Here is a 25,424-nt window from a genome sequence, read left to right on the forward strand (position 1 = left end):
ATCTGATGTGTATCCTATCCAGAAAGTACTGAAATAAGTAATTAGTTGAATGTACATAAGGAATTCATTACATCATTGTTTATAATAATAAAAAAATCTGAAAAAAATGAATGTCAAAAATGGCTAAAGGTTTACTGAAGTAATTAAGCTAAAAGCTTAATAGAGCTATGAAAAAAACCTATAAAACAGAACACAAGTGATATGTACAGGAAAAGGGGAATAATGGGAAAGGGGGTTTAAGTGGGAAGAGAGGCAAGAGCATAGGGGAAGGAGGGGGAAGAGGAGTGTAAGAAAAAGAGGAAGGTGGAAGAGGGATAACTAAGATTAAAAGCAATATGTAAACCTACCATTCTATACACTTGATACATATGTATATATGATATATGTGATACATGTGTATATATGCATATATGTATGCTTATATACACATATGTGCGTGCATATGCATGTATACATGTGTATGTGTATATATGTGTACATACACACACACACACATGAGTTTAACTGGAGTTACCCACACAGGGGATTATGCTCATCCCAGAAGTTACAGTTTGCCAAATAAAAAGCCTAGTGCCAGGTGTGTGATAACTCTTAGGGTTGTTGTTCATGAGTGACCTAGAAACATCAAAAAATATAGGCTGTGGCCATTGCTCTTGGTTGCCCACCAGAACTTTATGGTAGGATCCTCTTGCTAAAGATACTCTGCACAGTGGTCATAGGACAGAGGAAAACCAAGTTAGTACTGACCAGGAAGCTCCCTTCTGCTGGCTAATTTTCACTGTACTGAATGTGCTAAGTAGGCTGAGGGAGAGAGGGAAGACACAGTCCTAGTCACCTGTGAACCCTATAAACTTCAGTAATGACTGGCATGGCGAGATATGACCATGTGTGTGATGGTGTCATGATGCCACAGGCATAGCCAACTTCCTTCTGACTGGATTTAAGGCCCACTCTACAAAAGAACCCTCCCACACAACTTTCATCCCAGCACTTAGGAGGCAGAGACAGATGGATCTCTGAATCCAAGGCCAGCCTGGTCTACAAAAAGAGTTCCTACAGCCAGGGCTACACAGAGACACTTTGTCGTAACCCTTAGACATGAGCGTAAGATAGCAGGGCAACAGCCCACGGATACTAGCAGTTTTTGAAACACCATAAATGAGGGTTTTGGCATAGCAGTGAAAGACAGCACACTCAGTTTGATGACATGTTCACAAAAACTGAAAGAGGGAAATTATTTAAAATGGACATAAACTGGAACAGTACTGTCTTCCATGGGTGGAATGGTTGTTGCTTCGTCTCCCAGTAGCCATAACAGGGAGCTAACTCCATTTAAGTAGGGGCAGAGAGCAGTCAAGTGTGGCTCTCTAGTAACTCGGCCATGTGTGCTAGGATACAGACAGCACCTAGCAAGGGAACCTGTACCATCTATCCAAGATCACAAACTTCCCAACCTTCGGGGTTTGTTTGGTTGTTTGTTTTTGGTTTTGTTATTGTGGTTGTTAGTGCAGTTGTTGAGACAGGGTTTCCCTGCACAGTTCAGGTTGTCCTGACACTCGCTCTGTAGACCAGGTTGGCCTCATACTCACAGAGATCTGCCTGCCTCTGCCTCTCGAGTGCTGGGATTAAAGGTGTGCACCACCACCATCTGGCCATTCCTAGCCTTCTTAAGCAGTCCTACCTTTTCCATAAATAACTGACTCTGACCTAGACGTGGGCTTCTTTCTGCTTGATAGCTATGAGTATGAGTCATATGAAATGACCAATACCTAGCTATTTTTCATCTGTAGAAGTACCATTTCACATGTTTAACTTAATATACAGATTTATGCACTATCATAGATGCCACACCACCTACTCCTTACCGTTTAAATCTAATATCCTATTAATTCTGTCATCTGCCAACCTCCAATTATTTGGGCTCTAACGACGACAAATAGTGTGTTTCAATTATTTTGCATGTATTAGTGTTTTGCCTGCACGTGTGAATATATACTGTGTGCTTGCCTGCAGAGGTCAGAAGACAGTGTCAGGTCTCCTGGAGCTGGAGTTCCAGAGGTTTTGAGCCACCACGTGTATGCTGGAGATCAAACACAGATCCAGTGCAAGAACAGGTGCTCTTAACAGCAGAGCCATCCCTTCAGCCCAGAGTGGAAATATCACTAATTAAAAAATGCTTGAGATATGAAAAAGAACTAATACCTCTAATAAGGACATACTGCAAGCAGCTTCAGACTCAAATCACTGCTGATAGTGAAGGGAATATAGGAGAATACAGTCTGCAGGGGCAGACCCAAGCTCCGCGGCTCCAGAAAACCTTGTTCTCCCAGTGACACCATGAGCCATCTTTCCTCAGAAAGGTACTTCAGACAAGATGGTATGATTGTAGTGACTCTAAGTTGCTTGCTTTTAGCAAACATGCTTAGTCACAATACATAGAGAGAAGGAGGAGCAGGTCTGGGGGTGAGGAAAACGGCAGAAGGAGATTTACTCTCTGAAAACTCTGTTTCCCTGAGCTGTAGTATTTACACGGCTTCCAGGAAGATTTCTATGACAAATGTTTTTGCTTGATTTGCTTCTTGGTCTTTTTGAGACAGGTATCATACTGTAGTTCAGGCTGAAAATGGAACTCACCATGGAGCTCAGTCTGGCCTTGAACCTGCAGCAATCTTCTAGAATCAGCCTGAGTGTGGGAACTCGAGGCGTGAGCCACCGCTCTAGCTTCCGGGTCCAATTTAACAAAGAGAGTGAGTGACCTAGTACTGCACTTTAAACAATGGCCAAGCACAGTAAAGCAAAATCTTAAATGGCTGCAATGGTGACTCTGTTACCTGTCAACCCAGACTTAGTAAATCTGGAAGGATATTTTAAAACGTTATGTGACTGGCAAACTTTGTTAAGCTTGCTTTGTTGTTGCTGCTGTTTTAGAATGGTAGGGAACTTGGAAGTGCCCAGTGAATGCTTTATTGACTCCCCCATCAAAGTACCTCTGTAGCTACTACAGCATCAAAACCAGCATGTCATCCTCAGGCCCAGAGCATTATCTAAGTTACACACCTTTCATAATTTACTAGGTTGTACATATTTGTGTATGTATGTGTGCATGTGATAAACTATTCAGAAATAGACACATACATTGCCATAACTTCACAGAACTACCAGAGTCATATTCAGAACTGAGTTACCCTTTCTGATCTCCAAACTCACTGTGCCCATCCCCTGGGAACTGTTGCCTTAGTCTCCATTGCTCTGTCTCTTCAAGCATGTTACAAAATGGAAGCATACACTACAAATCCATTCCCAAACTGCCTCTCTCCATTGACATAACACCCTGGGATGCATACAGCTGGTGAAGGGGTATCACCAGTTTGTTTCCGTCTATAGTAAGATAGACACTCTATGCATGTAGCAGCTTCTGTAACTCCTTACCCAGGAAAAGCACTTGGGTTATTTCCAGTTCGAAGCTATCATGAACAAAGCTGCTACCAAAATGTGGGTACAGATTTATGTGCATCATATGTTCATTTCTCTAGAGAAATTGTTTCAGAGCAATGAGTGGGTCTTATGGTAAGGGTATGTTTAGTTAATAGCAAATTAGAAGTTGCCTAGTAACTTTCCAAAGTTGTTTCACTGTACACCCCCACCAACAGCTACTACTAACAATGTGTTAGTAGACCAACTGCCTATAGGTTCCCACAGTCATTTCTTGTTTTTACTACTATAAACTTGAATCTTTTATATAGGGAGCTTACTGGCAGTAAGTACATTGTGGTTTTTTATTCTATTTTTTGAGATTATAATATAATTACATCATCATTTTCTCTTCCTTTTCTTCCCTCCAAACATTCCCATATATACCTCTCCTTGTTAGGCAGTCTCTTTTAAATCGATAACTTCTTTTTGCATAAATTGTTGTTATATACAAATATGTGCATATATATGTATATATATATGTATATATACATATATACCTAGCACATAAGTACAACCTGCTCAGTTTGTTTAATGTTACTTGCATATAATTTTAGGGCTAACCAATTGGTAATAGCTAGTTTTATGTCAACTTGACATAAGCTAAGAGAAGGGAACATCCTGAGTAAATTGGGAGCATGGGGACCTTGGGAGGGGAGAGGAAGAAAGGAGAGGAGAGAAAAATGTAGAGCTCAATAAAAATAATAATAATAATAAAAGAAAGAAAACTCCTCCATAAAGATAAGGTTGTAGGCAAGCCTGTAAGGCATTTTCTAACTTAGTGATTGATGGGGGAGGGCCCAGTCCATTTTGGGTGGTACCATCACTGGGCTAGTGGTTCTGGGTTCTATAAGAAAGTAGGCTGAGTAAGCCATGAGGAGCAAGCCAAAAAGCAGCACCCCTCCATGGCCTCTGCCATAAGCTCCTGCCTTCAGGTTCCAGACCTGCTTGAGTTCCTGCCCTCACTTCCTTCAGTAATGGACTATGATATGGAAGTGTAAGCCAAATAAACCCTTTCCTCCCCAACTTGCTTTTGGTCATGGTGTTTCATCACAGCAACAGAAACCCTAACTAAGACAATAACCACTTGGTGTATTCTTCCCTAGGTAAGACCTTTTCCTGTTCTCAGCATTCTTTAGTTGCTTATAGTTCTCTATGTAGGGTTGACGACTCTAGAGCTTTTCCCATGCACTTTAGAATGTCTATTTGCTCATCCTTGTAGCTCATGTTTGGCAGTCATGTTCATGAGACTCTATGAGTGTAGCTTCTGACATTCATAGCAGACACGATCTCATAGCAAACTCCCTGATCCTCTGACTCCCACAATCTTTCCACCCACTCTTTGCAATGCTGTCTGAGCCTTAGAGTCAGGGATTGTATTGTAGATGTTCCATTGGGACTGAGCTCCATAAAACTCTGCATTTTGATTGGTTGTGGTTTTCTGTAATGACTTCCACACACTGTGATTTTAATTTGTATTTTGCTACTGACTGATGATATGGAATATCTTTTTGTGTGCTTTTATGTTATAATTTCATTTTAAGAGGGCTTTTTTGTTGTTGTTTTTATTCATGTGTGTGCATGTGTAATTCCAATGTCTATAAAGGCCAGAAGAGGGTATCAGATGCCCAAAGCTAGAGTTCTGAGCAGTTGTGAGCCGCTTATAATGGGTGCTAGGAACCAAATTCCCACCCTCTGAAAGGGCAGGGGGTGCTCCTTACTGTTGAACCTTTTCTTCAGCCCCTAAACTCCATTTTAAAATGGCTCCTTGTTTTTTTATCTATATTCTAATTGGGTGTTTAACTGTTTTAAGAGTAGGTCCTTTATCAGAAAACTGACCAAAAACATTTCCATCCACTCTTGAGAGTCTCTTTTCTTCTTCTCAACATGATCTTGTATATACAAAAGCAAATGTTTTAAATTTCATGAAGAAAAAAGATCCTCTTTTTCCCCCTAAATTTTATGGCCATATTTTGGTTTTGTGATGAAAAATTAACATAACCCCACATTAAAATAATTTTTGTCATCTAAAAGTCTTAGAGTTGCTGTAGAAACTCCTTCAGGCAATCACCTTTAAGATACCAGCCCACTTTGGGCAGGGTCTCAAGTACTATAAATGCAGACAAAAAGCATGAGCGGGCATCTTGGCTGCTGGATTCAGTTCCAGTTCCCAGCATATGCAGAGAACTGTATGTGGATCACTATTAATTCTGTGAGTTTATCCCCTAATAAATAAGCCTTTGTTATATTCCATTCCAGGCTATTTTGGAACTCTTTTGTATGCCAACACATAATTTTACACTTCATACATAAATCTATGATTCACTTTTAATTAATTCTTATGTAAAATATGAGACTTAAGTAGAGATTTCTGATTTTGCCCATGGTGTCTATTTCTTTTAAAAAGTACCATTTGTTTCTGGTTTTGTTTTTGTTTAAAAAAAAGAAGAAGAAGAACTCCTTTTCCTTCATTAAATTGCTTTTGCACGTCTGTCTAAATTTAATTGGGTATATGAATCTATTTCTGGGTTTTTTGTTCTGTTCCATTGATCCAGGTGTCTGTCCTCTGTCAATACAATGCCTTGATTATTGTTGCTATAAAAGAAGTCTTAAAATAGAGTAGAATAATTACTCCCACTTCATTCTTTTTCCAAAATTGCTTCAACTCTCTGGTTTCTGTACCTTTATACATAAACTGTAAAGAAAATTTGTGGCAGTCTTGATAGGAATTGCACTAAACCTACGATCGATTTGGAGAGAGCAAATTTTACAAGCCGAACCCTCTGATCTGCGGATGCAGGAGTCTCTCGGTCTACTCAGCTCCTCTTCCACCGACAGTCTCAGCACTTATTAGATCTGTGCCTGAGTGTTATTTAGGGCTTAGTGATTACGTTGTGTTTTTAGCTTTGGATACTATTTGCTTATTGCTAGGTTATAGAAGCATGACAATGGGTGGGGAAAGAAACTCATATCCTGCTTATCCTGGAGAGTTTACCATTTACTCCTGAGTACTTATTTGGGTGTTTAGTTCAGTTTTTGTTCAAACTACTTGGCATTTCCTACATAGCTAATCATGTTATATGAAAATATGGCAATTTTACATTCTTTTTCCAACATAACTATCTCAGAAAATGAAGATGATGATGGTGGTGGTGGTGATGATGATGATATATGCCTGATATAAGATAAGCCTGGAATAGTTAGAAAGTCTCTTACTGCAGATGGAAAGACTAGAAAATAAAGCCAGGGGGGAAAAAAAGGCAACTCCAAACATTATGTGACTGGTTCAAACGGGTCAAAAAATCCTACACTGTAGTATTTTCAGTTACACCACCTAACAAACACGGTTTATCTCAGGCAAGTTTGAACTGTGCCCCCTTCATTTGAATTGAAAATTTTCATTGATCTGTGGATAAAATCGTAATGTTTAATGTTGAAATACAGCTTCAATTACTTCCTCTAGCACATGCCCATCAGCAGCATGAAATATTCAACATGTCTTTAGGATAGAGCGTGACTATAGGCTAACAACTGTGGTTTATGTAACGATCATCAGGTTACAAAATCAAGTAAGTTGAGTTTATTTAGATGTTTCTCCCCAGTCATCCTAAAATGTTACTGAACAATGAGAGAGCAAAAAGAAAAGAAAAGAAAATTCCCCAGCACCACCTCCAAAACATTCTAATACCAAATAATATTTTGGTCAGCAGGTGCCCAAATTTATATCTAATGTAAGAATATTTCCCCAAATATTAGGGAATTTCTCTAAGATCAGCTTGAGGAAAAGCCAACTAGACAAAGCCAAAACTCCCAAGGGGTCATATTTAACAAATTAGGGAGGAGGTGATTAAAATGGAGCTGCTAATTGTCTACTATGCTCTCAGCAGTGGGAGACAAAATTACACCTCATGTTACTGTCAGTTATGCAGTCCTCATTTGTCTGTATTTATCTTTCCCTTTAGGACACTGAAAAGCACACAGAGGCATAGTCTCAACCCAAGTTAGACGTTCCTCTGAGGCCACAGGTTTATAGGATGTTTAGAGACAGAATTACCTTGTGTTTAGACTTGCTGTTAATGTGTACATTCTGGAGCAAAAAAAATATGCTTGTTCAAGATGACATTTCCCATCTGGACAGGACAGGTGTTACCCTATGGCAAGACTGAAGGGGCTAGTAAGGGACCAATTGCACGCAGGATCAGAACAAGTACCAAGTTTGGGGGCTGGTAGAAGAGGAGGCTTAAAATGGTGGTGAGGCAATATTAGAAGTTGAGCTTGGGGTAACAAGGAATGTGTTTTTGTTGTTGCTTTATTTTGGTTTTGGTATTATTTAATTCATTGCAAGAATATCATGCAATGATGGGAATTATCACCCCAGGGACTACCTATTCTGAGTTTGGGGAGTCATTCAAGTGAGCCAGAGAAAGTAAGTACTGCAAAAATAACTAGGCATAAATCCTTAGTCTGAAAATATATCTATATTAGAGATGAAACCTAAATTTATTTATGGATAGACTTCAGCTACGCCACCATAGCGGAGACTGCCAGACATTCACAGCATCATCTCTCCTCTTATTCCTTGAAGTGCTCTGGGTGCTGACTGGCAGGAGGAATGGCTGCCTATGTGCATCTGGATTTCTCCGTTCTCTTCTGAGGACAGATATGGCCATTTCATGTCTACTAAAGGAAGAAGCTAGTGACCTCTGAGTACTTCACAACGCTTTGCCTGGATGCTTCCAACTCCATTTCAAGCTGGGCCTGGGCAATGACAGAACAACCCAGGAAACCATGGGTCTGGGCAGCAGAGCAACCACGCTGGGTGTGAGCTTCCATCCACATGTGCTTCTACACGTCAAGTTTCTTCAATGTATAGCATCCGGGCCTGTGCTCTACGAAGATAGTCACCTATCATCTGTGAAGCTTGCAGTGAGTTATTTAATCCCTCTCAATCTATTTTCTCATCTATAAAAATCACAACACCTATTTTGTTATATAGTAAAAAAAATAAGTAGAATTTAAATTATTAAATCCTGTAACACACAGTGTTCAGTTGATGGTGGAAGATGCCAGCAAAGATGAAGGTTCCAAGAAGCTCCTTTTGAGGATATGGTAGTTCTTACTATGACATCCTACAGGGATAAAGGTGCATCTGCTTTGGGGGTATTTCTATGGATAACAATGCATATAGGAAAAATTGAGATTATCTTATATTTTGGCCCAAGAATAGAATTTAGATTAAACAGTTGTTTCATTATAGTTTATCCAACTTTGCCTCATCTTTAAGTGGTTACTTAATATGGATATATATTACTAAAAGTTATAAAAACACTAGTTATTGCTTGTGCTTTGTTGACTAGATTAAGTCCTGTGTTTATACAATAAAGCTGGGAGAACAGCACATTCCTCCATACTGCCAGATCATCCCACCACAAAGCTAGGAAAGAGGTACAAATAAACTGAGATCATCTGCAAGGGGCAAAGGCTTGATGCACAGTGTTCTCTAAGCAAGAGTAGCTAAGATCTGCCTTATCAGGCACACATTTCCCCCTTTGGATCATGCCTTTACATATGTAGAACATTTTTATCTTTTATGATGAAACAGTTACACTTTGCTCTTAGGATTTTTTGTGACCTTAATATTGTAAAACTGTAGTTGAGATTCTCAACATCAAGATAAAATGGACTGTTCTGGGACTTACCCCAGGGCTCTCAGATGGGTTTTACATGTCACATGTTGCATAACAACCACAAGATCACAAAACCCTGCTGAGGCCAGCATCTCTGAAATGGGAGCACAGATCACGTCGCCAGGCTTAACTGCTTCCATCTACCCTGATAATGTCCCGCTGCTTACCATGAGAAGTGAATCACCATAGCAATGGAAAACCTAATCTGATGACAATGATAAAATGCCGTGTCGCCTATGTATGCTTTTACAACCGTATATCCCGTTACAAACAGCTGGGTTCATGCTTTACAGCCCACTTTGTGAAGGTAGCATATAGTCAATATCCATCCAGCAATCCAGACTGCTCTGCCTCTTCTAAACCATACACCTGTGTCTATAATGGGTGCTGTACCATCACACAGAACTTCTATCTTAGGAGTCCAGACCAAAACTTAAGAATTACATACACACAGAAGCAACTGCAGTATCTACAAACATCAATCCACAAATAAAAAAAAAAAATGCCCCTGGGAGGTTGGTTTCAAAGACTCAATGCTTTAGAGCAATAGCAAAAACCTCTCAGTGGGGAGGCAGCACACCACTCAGGGTCTTTATTGTTCCACTTCCCTGAATTGTTACTTACAGGTTCCCGGCCATCCATGGCTTCCATCCAGAGCCTACGGTCCTCTTCCGACAACGCCTGCATGGTGATAACCCCTGGCCTACAGAGAAAGGAAAGACATAGACATGACCCCAGTGCCACACAAGACACACTAGCAAAAGGGAACATTGGAGAAAAACCTGCTTATCAGAGCGAGAGGCTGAGGCCAACTGCACTAGGAGAGGCACAGCCAGCTCCACACGTCCTTTGCAGTATGCCCGTCTCTCTCGGAGGGACAGGAGAGAGAGGCAGAGGACATAAATTATTAACTCTCTGGTCCCGTTAGAGCTGCTTTGCTCCTTGGTCTGTAACCCATTTTCTTAACAGGGAGTTTTACTTAAAGAGGAAATGCAGCAAGTATTTCCTAAAGTGAACTGAGTTAACTCTGGATAAAAAGAGACATATCCGTTTTGAATACTTCATATTCCTTGGTATCAAATCCAATGCTTCTAAACTGTCTTTGTCACCAAATTTTATGAAGTGACTTGGCTGGGCAATTACAATTAGATTGAATGTATGTAAGTTTTCATGACTGCACACATGCCAAGAGCTGAGTGCTGCACAGGTGTTCACTTTCCATGCTCTCATTGAAATCTACGTGCTCTCCACAATGAGCATAAGCCCTCAGGACAGTCCACACAGCATCAACCCCACCTGCTTTACAAATGGCACTTCTTCACAGACAGCCTGGGCAATGAAATGCCACACACTCCTGAAGGTATTGGTCCACCATACCCACAAAACTTTTCCCCTCCAAACACATGTGCATTCTGTTGAAACAATGTAATGTCTATCAAACTGATAAAGAACACAGAAATGCTCAAAACTCATACCACCAAAAGATCCCACCTCTAGTTAAGGAGTTTGGACAGCTGATGGCTCCTGGAAGGAGTCCCACCCATGCAGCCCACATGATGAGGCCCCTGTAGACTGCCTGTGTTCTAATGGTCAGTCCTACACCATGCACACAATGACAGTACCCAGTGGGATTAAAATGCATACAGTAACTTGTCAGAGAAAAGTAGTTGGGGGAGAGGGGCTATGAAAGGGCCCAGGGTAGGGGAAGGTACAAGGGTGAGTTTGATCAAAACACATTGTGTACATGTATAAATTCCTCAAACAATAAATTAAAAATATAGTTTAAGAATAGCTCTTTTAGACCCTCATCTTTAAAATTTGAGAAATCCTGAAAGACACAGAGAGATCAACTGATCAAGAACTAAGGTCCAATTGCCCTCTGTACCCACATGCATTCAGTGTGGTACTAAACCACCCGGTACAGTCATGCCGATCCCCATCATCTGTTCAATCAATAGGATGCACCTCCAGATGTTTAAACACACGGTTGTGTCTTTTCACCCACCATCCCTCAGTGCCGTCCACACTATACTCTGCAGAGCTGTAACAGTGGAAGTCCAAAGGTAGGGAATTCCAGGAGACCGAGGTGGGAGGAGCTGGGGGGAAAAAAGAGGAATAGGAGAGGAAATGTCCCCACAAGCAAAAAAGGCAGAGGCAGATAGGAAGGGTAGGAATATGAGGGTTAAAATAGGTGGGGGTTGAGGATTAAAGACACTAATTCCTGAGAATGAGGTGATTCCTTAAAGTCACACTAGGTACCAGCACTCTAAAAGAGGAGTGAGTAAAAGACAGACCTCTCCCCAAGCATCTGCTGGGCTTCTCCCTCCTTAGTCTCAGACCTTTTCTCTCCAGCAGCCCATTTGTGCCAGACTCCCCATGTAGCTGTGGCTCCACAGAACCTAGCCTGTGGCCTGGAGGCAGGGCAGCTTTGATGTTCCCTTTCCACCTTTCCCATCCAAGCACACCATGCTGTGAAACCTCTACCCTAGGAAGCTACAAAGTCCTCAAGGCCCTGGCTTTCCTCCTCTGGGGGCTGCTGTACTTGCTTTGTTTGTTTTGGTTTGTTTGCTGGTACTACCCGCTTAGTCCAGCAATCTATCTTTAAAAAGAAAATGTAGATCCCAGGCCAGGCCCATCCTACTGAAGCTGAACTTCCAGGCAGGGCCTGGGAAACCAAGAGTTAAAGCAACTCTCCTGATGATCTTGTATGTGGCTATGCCTAAGGCCCACACCCTTGTCCCTCCCCACCCTTGTCCTTCTGGGTCCCCCTGCCCTGTGGTACTAACACCCTCCTCTCTCCACTGGGAGTCAAGCAGCCAACACACCTCCAATGCCTTCCCTGCAAGGAAACAATTTACACCACAAGAGCGGCCCAAACACCAAGGGTGCAGAGGTACCGCAGATGTCACGTAAACTTCGTGGCCTATGGCGTGATATTTCCACCCAAAGCCACCAAGAGGAAGTTCAGAAAAGACTCCGAGGCTGTAAAGGGAGGGCCACTGGGCCTTTGTAACCAGGGAAGTCAACATGACTTGTTTTTACTTCAAAAACACAGATCAAAATACAAACTATTTTCCACATGTGGTCTTGCCACCTTTGCATAGAGGGCTACACCATGGGAGAGAGATGGTGAATAAAGAGGATATAACACATTTAGTTATAATTCGATTCCCCAAATTCAAACAATTTTCTCAGCTTCACGTATGTACATCCAGATAAAGAACTATACTTCTTAGGTAGAAATACTCATAATTTTCCTTTATTATATTAGAAATACTAATGTAAATTCTACATGTGACATTCGTAAGAAGCCAAGATAAAAGGGTCAGCTTTATTTTGAAATCAAATGATAACGTCTCATAGTTACTTTCTCAAGTCCCTTAGATTAGTAACCTATCTCCAAACAAAATAAAACAAGAAAAACCTTCCATCACGTGACACTTTCCTATCAGTAAACTTTCAAACTTTGCAACTCTTTCAACCTCTGACAACATGTCTAACTAGTTCGTGCTTGGGATGTGCGTCAGTTTTTCACAGCAAAAATGAGGGAGTGAGGGAGAAGAGAGGGGGGACATGAAGGGAAAAGTATGACAGAAAACCTTGACAGAGAAATGAGGTATAGGACTGAGCTCTTCCTGGTTCTATACTACACCGTGATCCAGAAGAACTGGGCCATAAGAACAACAGTTTAGCCCAGCCTGGTGTTGTTGCCTGCTGTGCTAAGCACTCGTAATTTGTCTATACCTCATGCCTAGGCAAGAGGGAAGTACATTCTCATCACTCCCATTGAAAAGACACGAAAACCAAGACTGAGAACTAAGAATTGTGTCCCTGAGGGCAGCCAGCAAGTTACAGGGCTAGTCCATGACCACAGTCCAACTCCTAACCCTGATAAGTGATGCCAGCCAAACGTGGAGGCACCAGAGCCCCCGGGGAACCTGTGTGTACTACCAATCCCTCCGGCATCCAAACTGACCAAGAATCCCCGCAGCTCCATAAAGAGCTCCTGCCTGGAATCAGATGTGACAGAATGATAAATGGCTCTGCAAACCCGAAATGCTTCATATTCTTCTTCCCACAAGCATCTGCCAAGGCTCTCCCTCAGAAGGCAGTCACACACATGATTGGCATGACTTCCATAGCAGCAGTCCTTCACGTCGCTTCCCCTCGAGACAGTCAAGTGAAGGAAAGGCAATGATTTTTTTAAAATACAGAAAAAAACAGGTGCTGTTAGCAAAAAGTTTCTGCTGTGAGATTGTGGCCCCTAAAATTTTCAGGGAAGCTACACGCATGAAGTCTCACCAGCATGGCCGCCTAAACAAGCCCTGAACAAGGACAGCACCAACAAACATGTCAACACTAAAGGGGTAAATCGTGCAGGGCCCCAATCATATGCACACAAGTAACATTTTATGGACTGAGCAGATTGTATTTATATATTTAAGAAATATATGTGTCTGTGTGTGTGTGTAACAACTACAGAAAAAGAGGTCATGAAATGGGGGAGGGGGTACATGAAAGGGGCTGGAGGGAGGAAAAGGAAAGGAGAAAATGATGTAATGATATAATTTCAAACAATGTTTAAAGGAGCCATCATAAAGAAAATGAGTACTGTTAAGTTAGACCTCACCAAAATAAAGAAGAGACAACTAAGAAAAGCCACTATTACGAGAATGAAAAGGCAGAAGCCAAGAGTACAGCTGAGTTGGGAGGGTGCCTAGATGTATGAGGTTCTGAGCTGCATAAACCAGACACAGTGGAGCACACACGGGGGACACAGAGGCAGAAGAACCAGTTCAAAGTCACCTTCAGTGACTTCAAGGCCAGCCTGTGCTATGTGAGTCCCTGTTTCAAAAAAAAAAAAAATCACAAATCAAAAACTTGAGAATGAAAGTTAAAGAAATATTTTAATATATATTTCCAACAAGACTCATATTCCAGATATGTGAAGAATACTGACAAACAGGGATAAACTTAACAACAAAAATCTTAATAGTCACGTCTTAAAAATTGTATATCTAAAGGCTGGAGAGTTGGCTCAGCAGTTAAGGGAGTGTGCTGTTCTTCAGACGACTTCAGCTTGGTTCATAGCACCTGTGTCAGGCAGCTCTCGACTGTCTTTAACTCCAGCTCCACAGGATCCAATGCTCTCTTCTGGCCTCCATACTTACATACGCATGGCATACATGCACACACACACATATGCACAGAGAGAGAGAAAGAGAGAGCGAGAGAGAAAGGGAGAAGGGAGATCCAAATGGCCAAAGCCCTTACAAAGTAGACGTCAAATGACTCAATGACTCCTCATTGAGGAAATGTAATTTAAAAACAGAATTAGCTACATCCAGCACCTCCTGAATGATGAACATTTTATTCATAATTAACCAAAACAACACAAATAAAAATGTCTACTACAAATTGTTGTCTATCTAAATGCCGGGACACCACATGACAACAACTGAAAACAGCAACTAACGCTGCACAGAGTGACAGGTAGGGATGTCACAGAGTGACGGCGAGGAAAGGCCTACAGACCACATGACTACACCTGCACTGAAAAACTTACACACATCAGAAACGTGATTCCGCCTCCAAGAAGGAGTTATGGCCGTAACTGGGGAAGGGTGCGAGCGAATCTTCAAGGACAGAAACGTTCATCTTGATCTGGGTCTTTGTATGTGTGTGAGAGAGCATAATGTGTATAAAAAGTCTTCAAAACAAAAACTTGAGATATGAACACTTTGCAGTGATGCAATTAAGAACTTGTTTTAAATGCCCAAGAGGTACAACCTCTTGACAACACCTAAGCCTCCCTACTATTCCAGATGTGTGACTCTGGAGGACCAGCAACTGTCCTCTTCTCTGCTGCATGTGTGACCTGCACTTTCAAGAAGGCAAAGCAGAGAAGTTCGATTGCTTTTCCTTGGGGTTGGCAAGGGTTACACCTCTGGCCACGTTACAAACTTGAAGCAAGAAGTGCATTACACATTTCCAAAAACGTAGTTATTACCACGAGGGGAAATTAGGGAGGATAGGTAGTGTGGGGTACAACAAAGCACTGTCTGGAGAAGCAGGAGAATAGTTTAAAGGGAAGAAGCAATGTGTTGGTGCTCCAGCCTACCTAACCGCCAATACCTTCATGCCAAAATCACACCTCTACCACAACCATCAGGATGAAGGAAAACACCAGCTCTGACATCATGGCTATTTCCTTTTTCCTCCCCAGTAAAAGCTTCAAAGTGGACTGCTGCTCCCTTTTTAAACTAATGTCTGGTTACTGATAAGGACAGAGAAAGGAAGTCTCCCAGCAAATACTAGAAACTCCAGGCACCAGATGTCAGAGGGTGCAAACAATCTTTAAAAAGTTTAAAAATCTTTTCTAGAACCCGGCGCTAAAATTCTCCTCCAAAGTCAGCATTCTTCACTGTGAGTATGTCGCAAGTGCTACAGTATAGCAGCCTGAGAAGCACGAACAAGGATCTGCAGTTTTTCTCGACACTCACACCACGAGAAAGATGCGTGAACAGAAATGAGCAGCAAGAGAAAAAAAATTGTGGGGAAGAAAAAGAGGGGACAGGAGGTAGGAGGTGAGAGCGGCCTGTACAGAGCATGAATGTGTGAAATCCCTAAAAATGACCAATAATAATAAAACAAAAATAGTCCTCGTTTATCTCAAGGAAAGCTGCTGCCAATCCCTACACCTCTTCCAATGCTGGCTCCAGAAAACAGTGCACAGAAAGCAACACACCTTTCTGCAGTTGTTCTGGTTAGGTTTCTACTGATGAGATGAAGAACAGGACCAAAAGAAGCTTAGGGAAGAAAGGGCTCATTTTGCTTTTAGGGTCACACTCCACCATCAGGGGAAGTCAAGAGTGGAACTCAAGGCTGGAACCTGGTGACAGGAACTGAAACAGAGACTGTGAAGGAAAGACGCCTATTGACTTGCTCCTACTGGCTTGCTCAGCTTACTCTTGTGCACCATCCAGGACCAGAAGTGGCACCATACACAGTGATCTGGGCCCTCCCATATCTACCACTGATCAGGAAAACGCCCTATAGACTTGCCTATAGGCTAATCTGATGGACACATTTTCTCAACTGAGGTGCCTCTCCCCAGATAACTCAAGCCAGTGTCAAACTGACAAAAACAAACAAACAAACAAGCAAACAAATAACCCACCTCACTAATCAAGAAAACATCATATTCAGAAAGCTGGGACCACAGTCCTCTACTCGGCCGAGAAAAATCAAAAGGACAACCAGGGCTGAATCTGGGGTTCCTCGACAGCTTTCTAGTTCTAATCTTATTCATGAATCAGAGTCAACAATAGTGATCTCAGTGGTTTGGCAATTTACCCACTTCCTACTGGACAAGGAAATGCTAGAACTGACTCCACCCCACTGAAACAAACACAATCAGAATCTCACAGTACCAGCCTCTCTAAATCAACCTCCAAAGAGCTAGGCCTTACTCATTCATAAGACAAAATCTCCACCCGACAATAGATCACTCCTGACTCCCACCCACACCACTGTACATTTAAGGGTCAAGTCAACCGTGAAAGGACCACAGTACCCACAGAAGCCTGTGTATGAAATGTGTCCCACTACGCTCTTGGGAGATGGGAAAGTGAAGGCTTGGGGAATGGGCTTTCTATTCCTGGGTAAAAAGGGTTTGTCAGATGCCAGAAAGAGGAAGCACTGCTGGGAAAACTGTTTCTTGATACTCCCTGGACAATGAGAAGGGCTCAGTGTTCGTACAGATATGGCCAAAGCCATGAAGAACAACCTTAGGGAATAGCATCCAACCCATGTTTGCTTATAGAAAGCAGGGATGTAGAGGGCTGGAGAGATGGCTCAATGGTTAAGAACATTGGCTGCTCTTCCAGAGAACTGAAGTTCAATTCCCAGAAACCAAATGGTGGCCTACAACCATTCATAATGAAATCTCGTGCCCTCTTCTGGCATGCAGGCACACATACAGGCAGAACACGAAGGAAGGAAGGAAGGAAGGAAGGAAGGAAGGAAGGAAGGAAGGAAGGAAGGGGCAGTGGTGGCACACGCCTTTAATCCCAGCACTTGGGAGGCAGAGGCAGGGCAGATCTCTGTGAGTTCGAGGCCAGCCTGATTTATAGAGCCAGTTCAGGATAGCCAGGGCTGTTACACAGAGAAATGCTGTTTCAAAAAACAAGAAAGAAAGAAAGAAAGAAAGAAAGAAAGAAAGAAAGAAAGGAAGGAAGGAAGGGGAGGGAGGGGGGAGGGAGGGGGGAAGGGAGGGAGGGAGGGAGGGAGGGCAAGCAGGTAAGTTATCAAGAGAAGGAAACTAAGCAAGAAGCTCTATTGCCTAAGGAATATATACTTGGGCTCCTTATTGCCTCTGCATTTTTATTTATGAATGGAGGCCCAGGCATATAAAGAAAGAGCAGTGCAAACCCAGGGCCCAGGCAGCTGCCAACCATCAGGTATTATTATGGTGGCCTGGAAGCTCAGGTGAGGGGAACCAGATGTCATAAACTGGTGGCTCCCACATATAGCTAAGATATACTGCTTATTACACGCCAAACACTGTGCTCAGGACTTCATTTCAATTATCATGTATTTCTCACAAAAACATATGAATTGAATGCTACTATGGGTCCCCCTTTAATTTCTTCAGTTGTTTATTTGCTTGGGTTTTTTTTTTTAATTTGCTTATTTGTCTGGGGATTAAACTCAGGGCCTCATGCATGTTAGGCAAACATTCTACCATGGGGCTACATCTCCTGTCCTTTGGGACTTTCCAAAAGTGAAAAATGCCACATTACTATTAAGAGCTAAACCTGCTACCGCATCCAGGTAGGCCAGAGACTAAAACAAGGCCTACACTTGCACCATAAAGCTGCGGTGACCTTACCTGGAAGGAGCATATGTGCCCTAGAGTCTGAGGAGACTATCAACTTAGAGAGAGGAAGGGAGTACGCCTCCCTCCACACACACCCTCAGATGTCCTAAGCAGCTTCGAATCAATTATTCAGAAAGAATCTGATTCTAATGAATGGAAGAATCATTATCAACTGACGCCTACAGCACCAACCTCTTGGGAGGGAGGTCTCAGAATAAGTAGGACCCTGACAATAATGACAGCCTAAAGAGTAAATACTGACAACCCCAGCAGGTCATTTCATGCAGTTCTTTAAAGAGAGAATAAGTTCATAAAACACCAGACAAATTTCTAGCCTACTACACTGTATGGCCCAGGAATGTAACTGATAGTGACTTCTAAGTATGCACCATGTGCCAGCCACAGCAACGAGCACCAGGAGAAAACACTACTAATGGATGGGATGGGTGCAGCACAGGGACGATCCAAACCCCCCGTTACTGCTACTGCCTCCAAACTAAGAAAATCTCTCCTTGGGTTCAGATGCCTGCTGCCCACACACATGCCGATTGTACTCTTCCAGCTCCTGATAAACAGAACAAGTGGAATTTACTGGTTCAACTGTTCTCTTTGGGGGGGGGGGGGGGATTTATGTAATAGCAAAATTTTTGGTGTTGAGTTGTTTTAAATCCTATGTTCAGAAACTGGCAGATAAATAAATGAGTGCACTCACCCACAAAGCAACGAATTTCACCACACTGATTAGAGAACAGAAATAAGGTTATGTAGGTCACCCTCCTAAATACTCCACTAACCACCAAAGCCCACTCCTACTTAAAACAGGTTCAAATAGCCAACACTCTCGCTTAATCAGAAGCCAAAGGAACACCCCTAAAACTTCAGTAAACTCTGAATTAGTGAATTGAAGAGTTCAAGAACTTCTCCAGCACCTTACTATCCCTGAGAGCCAGGAAGCAATTCAGAAAGAGTGGCACCCCTCCCCCATGCCTCTCCCCACCCCCAGCCATGCAATCAGAGCAGCATAACACCCCCTGAGGAAGGAAAAGCCATTTCCTGCCTGAAAGGTCAATGGCATTGAGACCAGCGCTCCAACCGAAGGGGCAGGAAGGCAAAGTCAAATAGCTTTTCAAACAAGCAGTGAGGTAGGGAGGGGCGGGAAGCGCGAGACCAGGAAAGCAGTTCATCTGCAGGGTGAGATAAAGAATGCAACCAGAAGGAGAGCACAGGCTGGACAGAAGGACAAGTCTGCTGCCCATGCAGGCATCATCCCGAAGCAAAAAGCCTGGCACCTCAGCTCAGCAGCTGAGCCGCAATGTTTAAAGAGACCTGACTAACTGGGCAGGCTCGCTGTTGCCAGAAAAGGAGGTATGAGCGATCCGTGAAAGGGTGAAAGGAAGGAACTTCTAGAGGAAGGATGAGTCACTGAGAACACTCTTTGCCTGGAGTCGTAATACTCAAACACATGGTAGCTTCTACAGAAACCACACACCCAGCTGACTTTGAATTATCAATATCTCAATGACAACCACCGTTCAACTGAACCTGAGCACAACCAACGCACATACAAAACTGCCACCTAGAGGCTGAACGGTCAAATAGTCTGTTATGTAAGATCCTCTTCGGGAAAACACACCATCTCAAGAGTCACACAATTCCACAAAGACACACGAATCAAGCCATTCCCATGCTCCTACCGAGCTAGAACATAAATTGTCTGCATTTAAAGTTAGTATGGTTTCCTGGGGAGATCATAAACTGAATGTGGACATAAAACCTTCTCTTTTGTGGGAATCAAGCTATGAAGCACAGCACGGTGTACAGAATCTCCCCCTAGTGGGCCTTCTTCTCAAGGACCCTTCCTGTGCCTGTATTCAAGCTCCTCTCACGTTGCAGAAAAATCAGCAACGCGCGATGAGACAAGAAGCAGGCTTACAGCAAGGCAGGCGGGAGAGCTTTCACCAAAGGTAAGGTTTAGCATAAGGAAAATTAAGCCCCAGAGTTTGGAGTGCAGAAAAACAACAGTGTCAGACACGGGACTCCATCAAAGAGGCATACTGCTTTATGCCATCCTCAGAACCTCCCTGGCTGTCACTCATGCCCATCTTCCTACTACCAGTCGCATGGCCAGTGAGGGTCAGGTCAAACATAGGGCTCTTTCTGTCTTTTATCTAACCTATAATTTGCAGCCTTCTATGAAAACACAACTTAGCAAGATGGTTGATGACTGACTGGAAGGTACCAATGTTGTTTCGGAGATCTTCCATAAATATCTGGGCTCTGCTATTCTAGCTTCACCTCCGTGCCACACCCCGACACAAGAGCAAATAATGTGCGTCTTAGCTGGAGTTTTAATTTACAGCTAACTAATATTCTCCATTTCCAGCACCACGGTCTCAAAGTAAAAAGAGGGAAATCATATACACATAATTATAGTGTATATATAGTCTCTGTTAAAGACTACGAAAAAAAATATGGTTTTCTGTCTCTGGAAGTAAATCATCCGAGATAAACTCAATTAAACAGAAGTATCCAGAACATTCCAGACTGAACAGCTAATACAGGATGGCTGTGGGGAAGAAGTGGGCAGCATTGCCAGGGGGTGTGTGAGAGCTGAGAATGGCTCTGAAGGGAAGGGAACTCACAACTGTTCAAGCAGCACTTACAAAACTTCCAAACGCATTAAAAGAAAATCACAAGAGGCCTCCATGGAAGAAAAACCAATCGATCTCTAAAGCTTCCTACATGTCTGTCAGAAGAGTCTAAGCGGGGCCTGTGGAACAGGCCTGCGACCTCACATTCTCAGGGGGCTGAGACAGGAGACGGTGAGCTGGAGGCTGAACCAGTCTCCGTTCCAGCAATAGTCCCAAGTCCCCCACCCCCCAGCATCTCTAGGAAGCTGTCCTTATTGCACTTCTCCGTTTGTCAGTGCTGGGGATGGGCATGGAACAGAGTTTCTGTCGGCGTCAGATCATCTTCAGAAAAAAATAAAGCATTCTAATGGTTTCCTCTCGCCGAATATAAACATTGCCCCCACACACAACGCTGATTCGCTGAATCAGAGGCCTTTAGTTTCTATTTCTATTATTTTCCATATGGTCTACTGGCCCCTCATGGAAAACATTAGGGAAAAAATAATCTATGTGTCATATCTGTGAGGAATTTCTTTAAAACAAACCAATCCAGGGATGCTGGCAACTGACTACCACTATGGTGGGAGTCTTCAGCTTAAACAAATATTTTCCCTACATCTGCCCACTAATTTTCATAAGACAATGCACGACGGAGTTAATTATTCAAGTGACTAGACGCAGACACCGGTTAGTATCAACGATCCACATATGACCACCATGAAAAGCTCCTTTCCCATGATGTCCATTTTTAACCCAAGAAGCTTACACTGAAATCTCACAGAAAAAGTTGATCCGCTTCAAATAAAAAAAAAGTTAAATCTAGTCAATTACAAATATAAAATACAAACTTTCAAAAGGCTGAGTCTGTAGCACGATGATAGAAAAACCAAAAGAAAAAAGATAGATTTTTGTTTGTTTGTTTGTTTGTTTTTCTTTGTGTAGACTAGGCTGTAATCCAGGCTGGCCTCAAACTCATAAAGATCTGCCTACCTCTGCCTCCCAAGTCCTGGGATTAAAGGTGTGCACCACCACTGCCCAGCAGCTTTTGACTTTTTAAGCTATTAAAAACTGAAGCTATCGATAAAGACGGGATAGGGGAAAAAAAGGAGCTGGAATGAGCAAAAGAGAGGGAAGGAGGAGGTGATCATTTAAACGTAACTGGATCATAGGGAGTGGCATTATGATGAGGTGTGGCTTTGCTGGAAAAGGCATGGCCTTGCTGTAGGAAGTGTGGCACTATGGGAGTGGGCCTTGAGGTCTCCTTCGCTCCAGCTTTGTTCAGTGTAAAGATGCTAAACTTTCAGTTCCTTCTTCAGCACCATGTCTACCTACACACCACCATGACCCACCAGGACAATAATGGACTAAACGTCTAAACTGTAGGCTAGCCCCAATTAAATGCTTTCCCTTAGAAGAGCTGCCATGGTCACAGCAATAGAAACCCTAAGACAGAGAACAGGGAAAGCAGAGAGTAGAAAAGGTGAGGTGATTGATGCAAATGGTCTGTTTTGTGAGGTGGAGTTCAGGGGGTGGACATTGACTGCCATTTAAAAGGCCTTGGTGGGACGGACTTCTGCCTTGCTGACAGGTCCTCCCTGTTCAATACCAGGCTAGTTCCATGGCACTGCTATAATGAAATGCCACAACATAGGAAGGCCGGTGTTGGCCATGTCGATTCCTGCTGAAGCCCACTGAATCTATTCCATGCCTCCTCTCTCTGGTGCATTGCCCATAGTCGAGTGTTCCTTGACTTGGAGACTATCACCCTGCTCTGTCTTCACATGCATGGGGCATTTCCCTACACGTGTGTCTGTTTCTGAATCTGGAGCCCCTGTTGACTAGGGTGCCAGCTACGGGGACTCAGGGCCAACTTCATTTCTTTTCCCGCTGTTCTGAGAAAATGCCCGGGACAGAAGCAACTTGGGGGAGGCTGAGAGAGTCATTTCAGCTCACAGCCCCAGGTTCCGTTCCTCCTTTGTAGGGAAGTCCCGGCTTCAGCAGCTCTAGACAAACTAGTCACATCGCATCCAGAGTGAAGCAGCAAAGAGCACTGAAAGCACAAGTGCTTATGCTCAGCTCACTTTTTGGTTTTATTATACAGTCAAGGACCCGAGTCCACTTTGAGGCTGACTCTTGCCACATCGATTAACAGCATCAAGACAGTCCCCCGCAGACATGTTCATAAGCTACCCTAATCTAGATCATCCCTCACTGAAGCTTTCTCCCCAATGATTCTAGAATGTGTTGAGCTGACAATTTAACCATTAACACAAGGCCCACCCTAACAACCTCATTTTAACCCGAACCCCACTACTGAGACCCTAATACCACATATTACATGGTATATTTCACATCATTTTTTTCCTAGTCTCGACAATACATCACACTTGGCTCTGGATACATTAACAGCTGCTAGATAACTTTTTATGTAGCAGTGGCGGTTGTCTAATCTACCCATAACACACTCTAGGAGCATTCCAGTCCTTCTGTTGTTTCCTCTTTTGTATCCATTTCCTAGAAGCTAACTTGCCCTTTGGCCTCTACCTCTATGGCACAGCAAGTGAGACGAGGAATCTAGGGAGGCATCGTCTAGAAAAGCAGACTCTAGCAACAGCCCCTCCCTGCTGATGGGCACCGGTGAAAAGGACAGGGTGGGAGTCCTCCAGAGAAAGGATCTACACCACAGAGATCACTGGGCATCAGACACTTAGCACACAGAAACATTCTTACTTCAGGTCTCTGGCTGTCCAAATATCCAGAAAGGAGCTCAGACTGAACTATAGGAGGATTTCTGGTGCTTAGATAAAAGCCAGCATTCCTCAGGAACTTGTAAAACTGGTTCCCTCTGCCAAAAGGCATTGTTTCCTCTTACCTCTGGCAGAAAGGACAAATGGCTACCTGTGGTTGTGATCAAAGCCCATGCCAACCCCAGGCTCCCTTAGAATGTGCACCTGTTACACATTCTCAAGTCTCTACCAGCTTATTCACCCTCCTTATAGCACTATTCTCCGGAGTCTCTGTCTTACTCTTTCTCGCTCTGTCTCTGGATCTCTGACTATCTCTTACTATTTCCTTGCTCGCTCTATGCCTTATTCTCTGTCTTGCTACTTCACCATCTCCACCATTTTCTCCACTTCCCTAGCCCTGGCCATGCCCAGTCTGCTGACCAGACTCAGTCCACTCCTCTCTGCTCTCGACTCTTCCAGATGCCTCTGGCCATCCTCCCTCTCATTTCTACAATAAAAATCGTCCTTAATAATGGAGCAGTCATGTGGACAGTTCTTTACTCTCCCTCACACACACTCACATCTCACTTTGTACATATGTGAGCAATCTACAAGCAACTGATGTCAAACAAGAGGGGCAAAAGAAGCTATGGTGTATAGCACCTAATCCATAAGGTCCACGGGGAGCACTGGAAGGCTTCCTGTTCCTACCAATCCACACTGCTCCTCAGGGGAGAGGCAACGGTCTCATTTTGAACCCTTCCCAACACCATCTGCATCAAGCCTCTGAGGAATCAGACAGGTTCCCAGGAGATATGGACTCTTTAGGTCTACTCTGTATGCTAAGTATGAAATATTTACTCTTGGCTTACAATTTTTGCCCGCAGAGCCCCCTTCCTCCTTTTTCTGTTTCTGAGACAGAGTTTTAATAATAACCAAGGCTGGTCTTGAGTTCTGTGCTTGGGTAATCCTCCAGCATCATCTTCTGAAGAGGCGGTATTATAGGTGGGCACCCCCGCGCCTGGCTTGCAAAGGTTTTATGAGTGTGATAAAGGTGGGAAGGCTCGAAGATGTGTTATCAAGAGTTGACACAAGATGGTGGTGCCACAGAGAGCTTTAACTGTTCCCAGGAAGTCCTCTGAAGACATGGAAAACACTTTAGCTCCTGGAAGCATCATGGACCTTTGTGAAATGCTGTGGCTTTTTAAAAAAGAAGGAAATTACCAGGTATTGCCTGGGTATGGCAGAGAGGTTTAAAGACCCTGGTGCTAACACTGCTGATTTGACACAGGCAGCTCAGATAAGAGCCCCACATGGATTTCACTGAAAGAACCCACTGCCAAGGAAAGTGCCTTAAAGAACTGTAATTCTGTTAAATAAGCCAACTACCATAGTCTCACCTCAGTGAGAGACATTTAGATTTCAAGGAAAACAGCACAAGTTATCTATCCACCCGTCCATCTGTCAGTCTGTCTACTTATCTTTCATTTTTCTATCCATTCATCTATCTTTGTATTCATCTATCTTTCTTTTTTCTATACATCTATTTACCTACCTAGCTATCTACTTATTTATCTTGCTTCTTTCTTTCTATCCATCTATCTTTCTACTTACTTTTCTTCTTTGTAACCATCTATCATTTTATCCATCTATCTTTTTCTGTCTTTCTTTCTTCTTTCTATCCAACTATCTATCCATCCATCCATCCATCTATCTATCTATCTATCTATCTATCGACTTAATTAAGCAAGTGACTTGTCTTTCCTGTGTGTACATCAAATAATTACAAGCCTTAAAAATTATCTGAGTAAAATTCTTTCCACCCCAATTCTTATTTAATCATTGTGGTAATTCTGAAGGAAAAATCCACCATGTACCAGCTACAATGAGGTTGAAGAGACTATCTTCTTTAAATATCTACCGTACCCCCTAGAGACATAGCACACATTCCTGAGCATGGGAGCACTAGCATTAAAGTAAAACCAAACAAACCTAGTGATTCAGTCCTGAGCTAAACAATGGGAGGCTG

At 43.0% G+C, this 25,424-nt stretch overlaps 1 protein-coding gene across 5 annotated transcripts in view; it reads right to left on the reverse strand.

Annotated features, from left to right (window-relative positions):
- The window catches only part of Arhgap26 (Rho GTPase activating protein 26), a 398,682-nt gene that overhangs the window by 232,779 nt on the left and 140,479 nt on the right, over window positions 1-25,424 (reverse strand). For all 5 annotated transcript variants that reach the window (XM_041659662.1, XM_041659661.1, XM_041659665.1 and 2 more), the window contains exon 11: window positions 9,783-9,861. In XM_041659662.1, the coding sequence (XP_041515596.1) occupies window positions 9,783-9,861 (79 nt within the window). The remainder of the gene's footprint in view (window positions 1-9,782; window positions 9,862-25,424) is intronic.

The sequence above is a fragment of the Microtus oregoni genome, unplaced genomic scaffold (genome assembly GCF_018167655.1).
Source record: "Microtus oregoni isolate MIOR12 unplaced genomic scaffold, Mior012 000011F_ref0000422, whole genome shotgun sequence".
In the NCBI taxonomy this organism is placed as follows: domain Eukaryota; kingdom Metazoa; phylum Chordata; class Mammalia; order Rodentia; family Cricetidae; genus Microtus; species Microtus oregoni.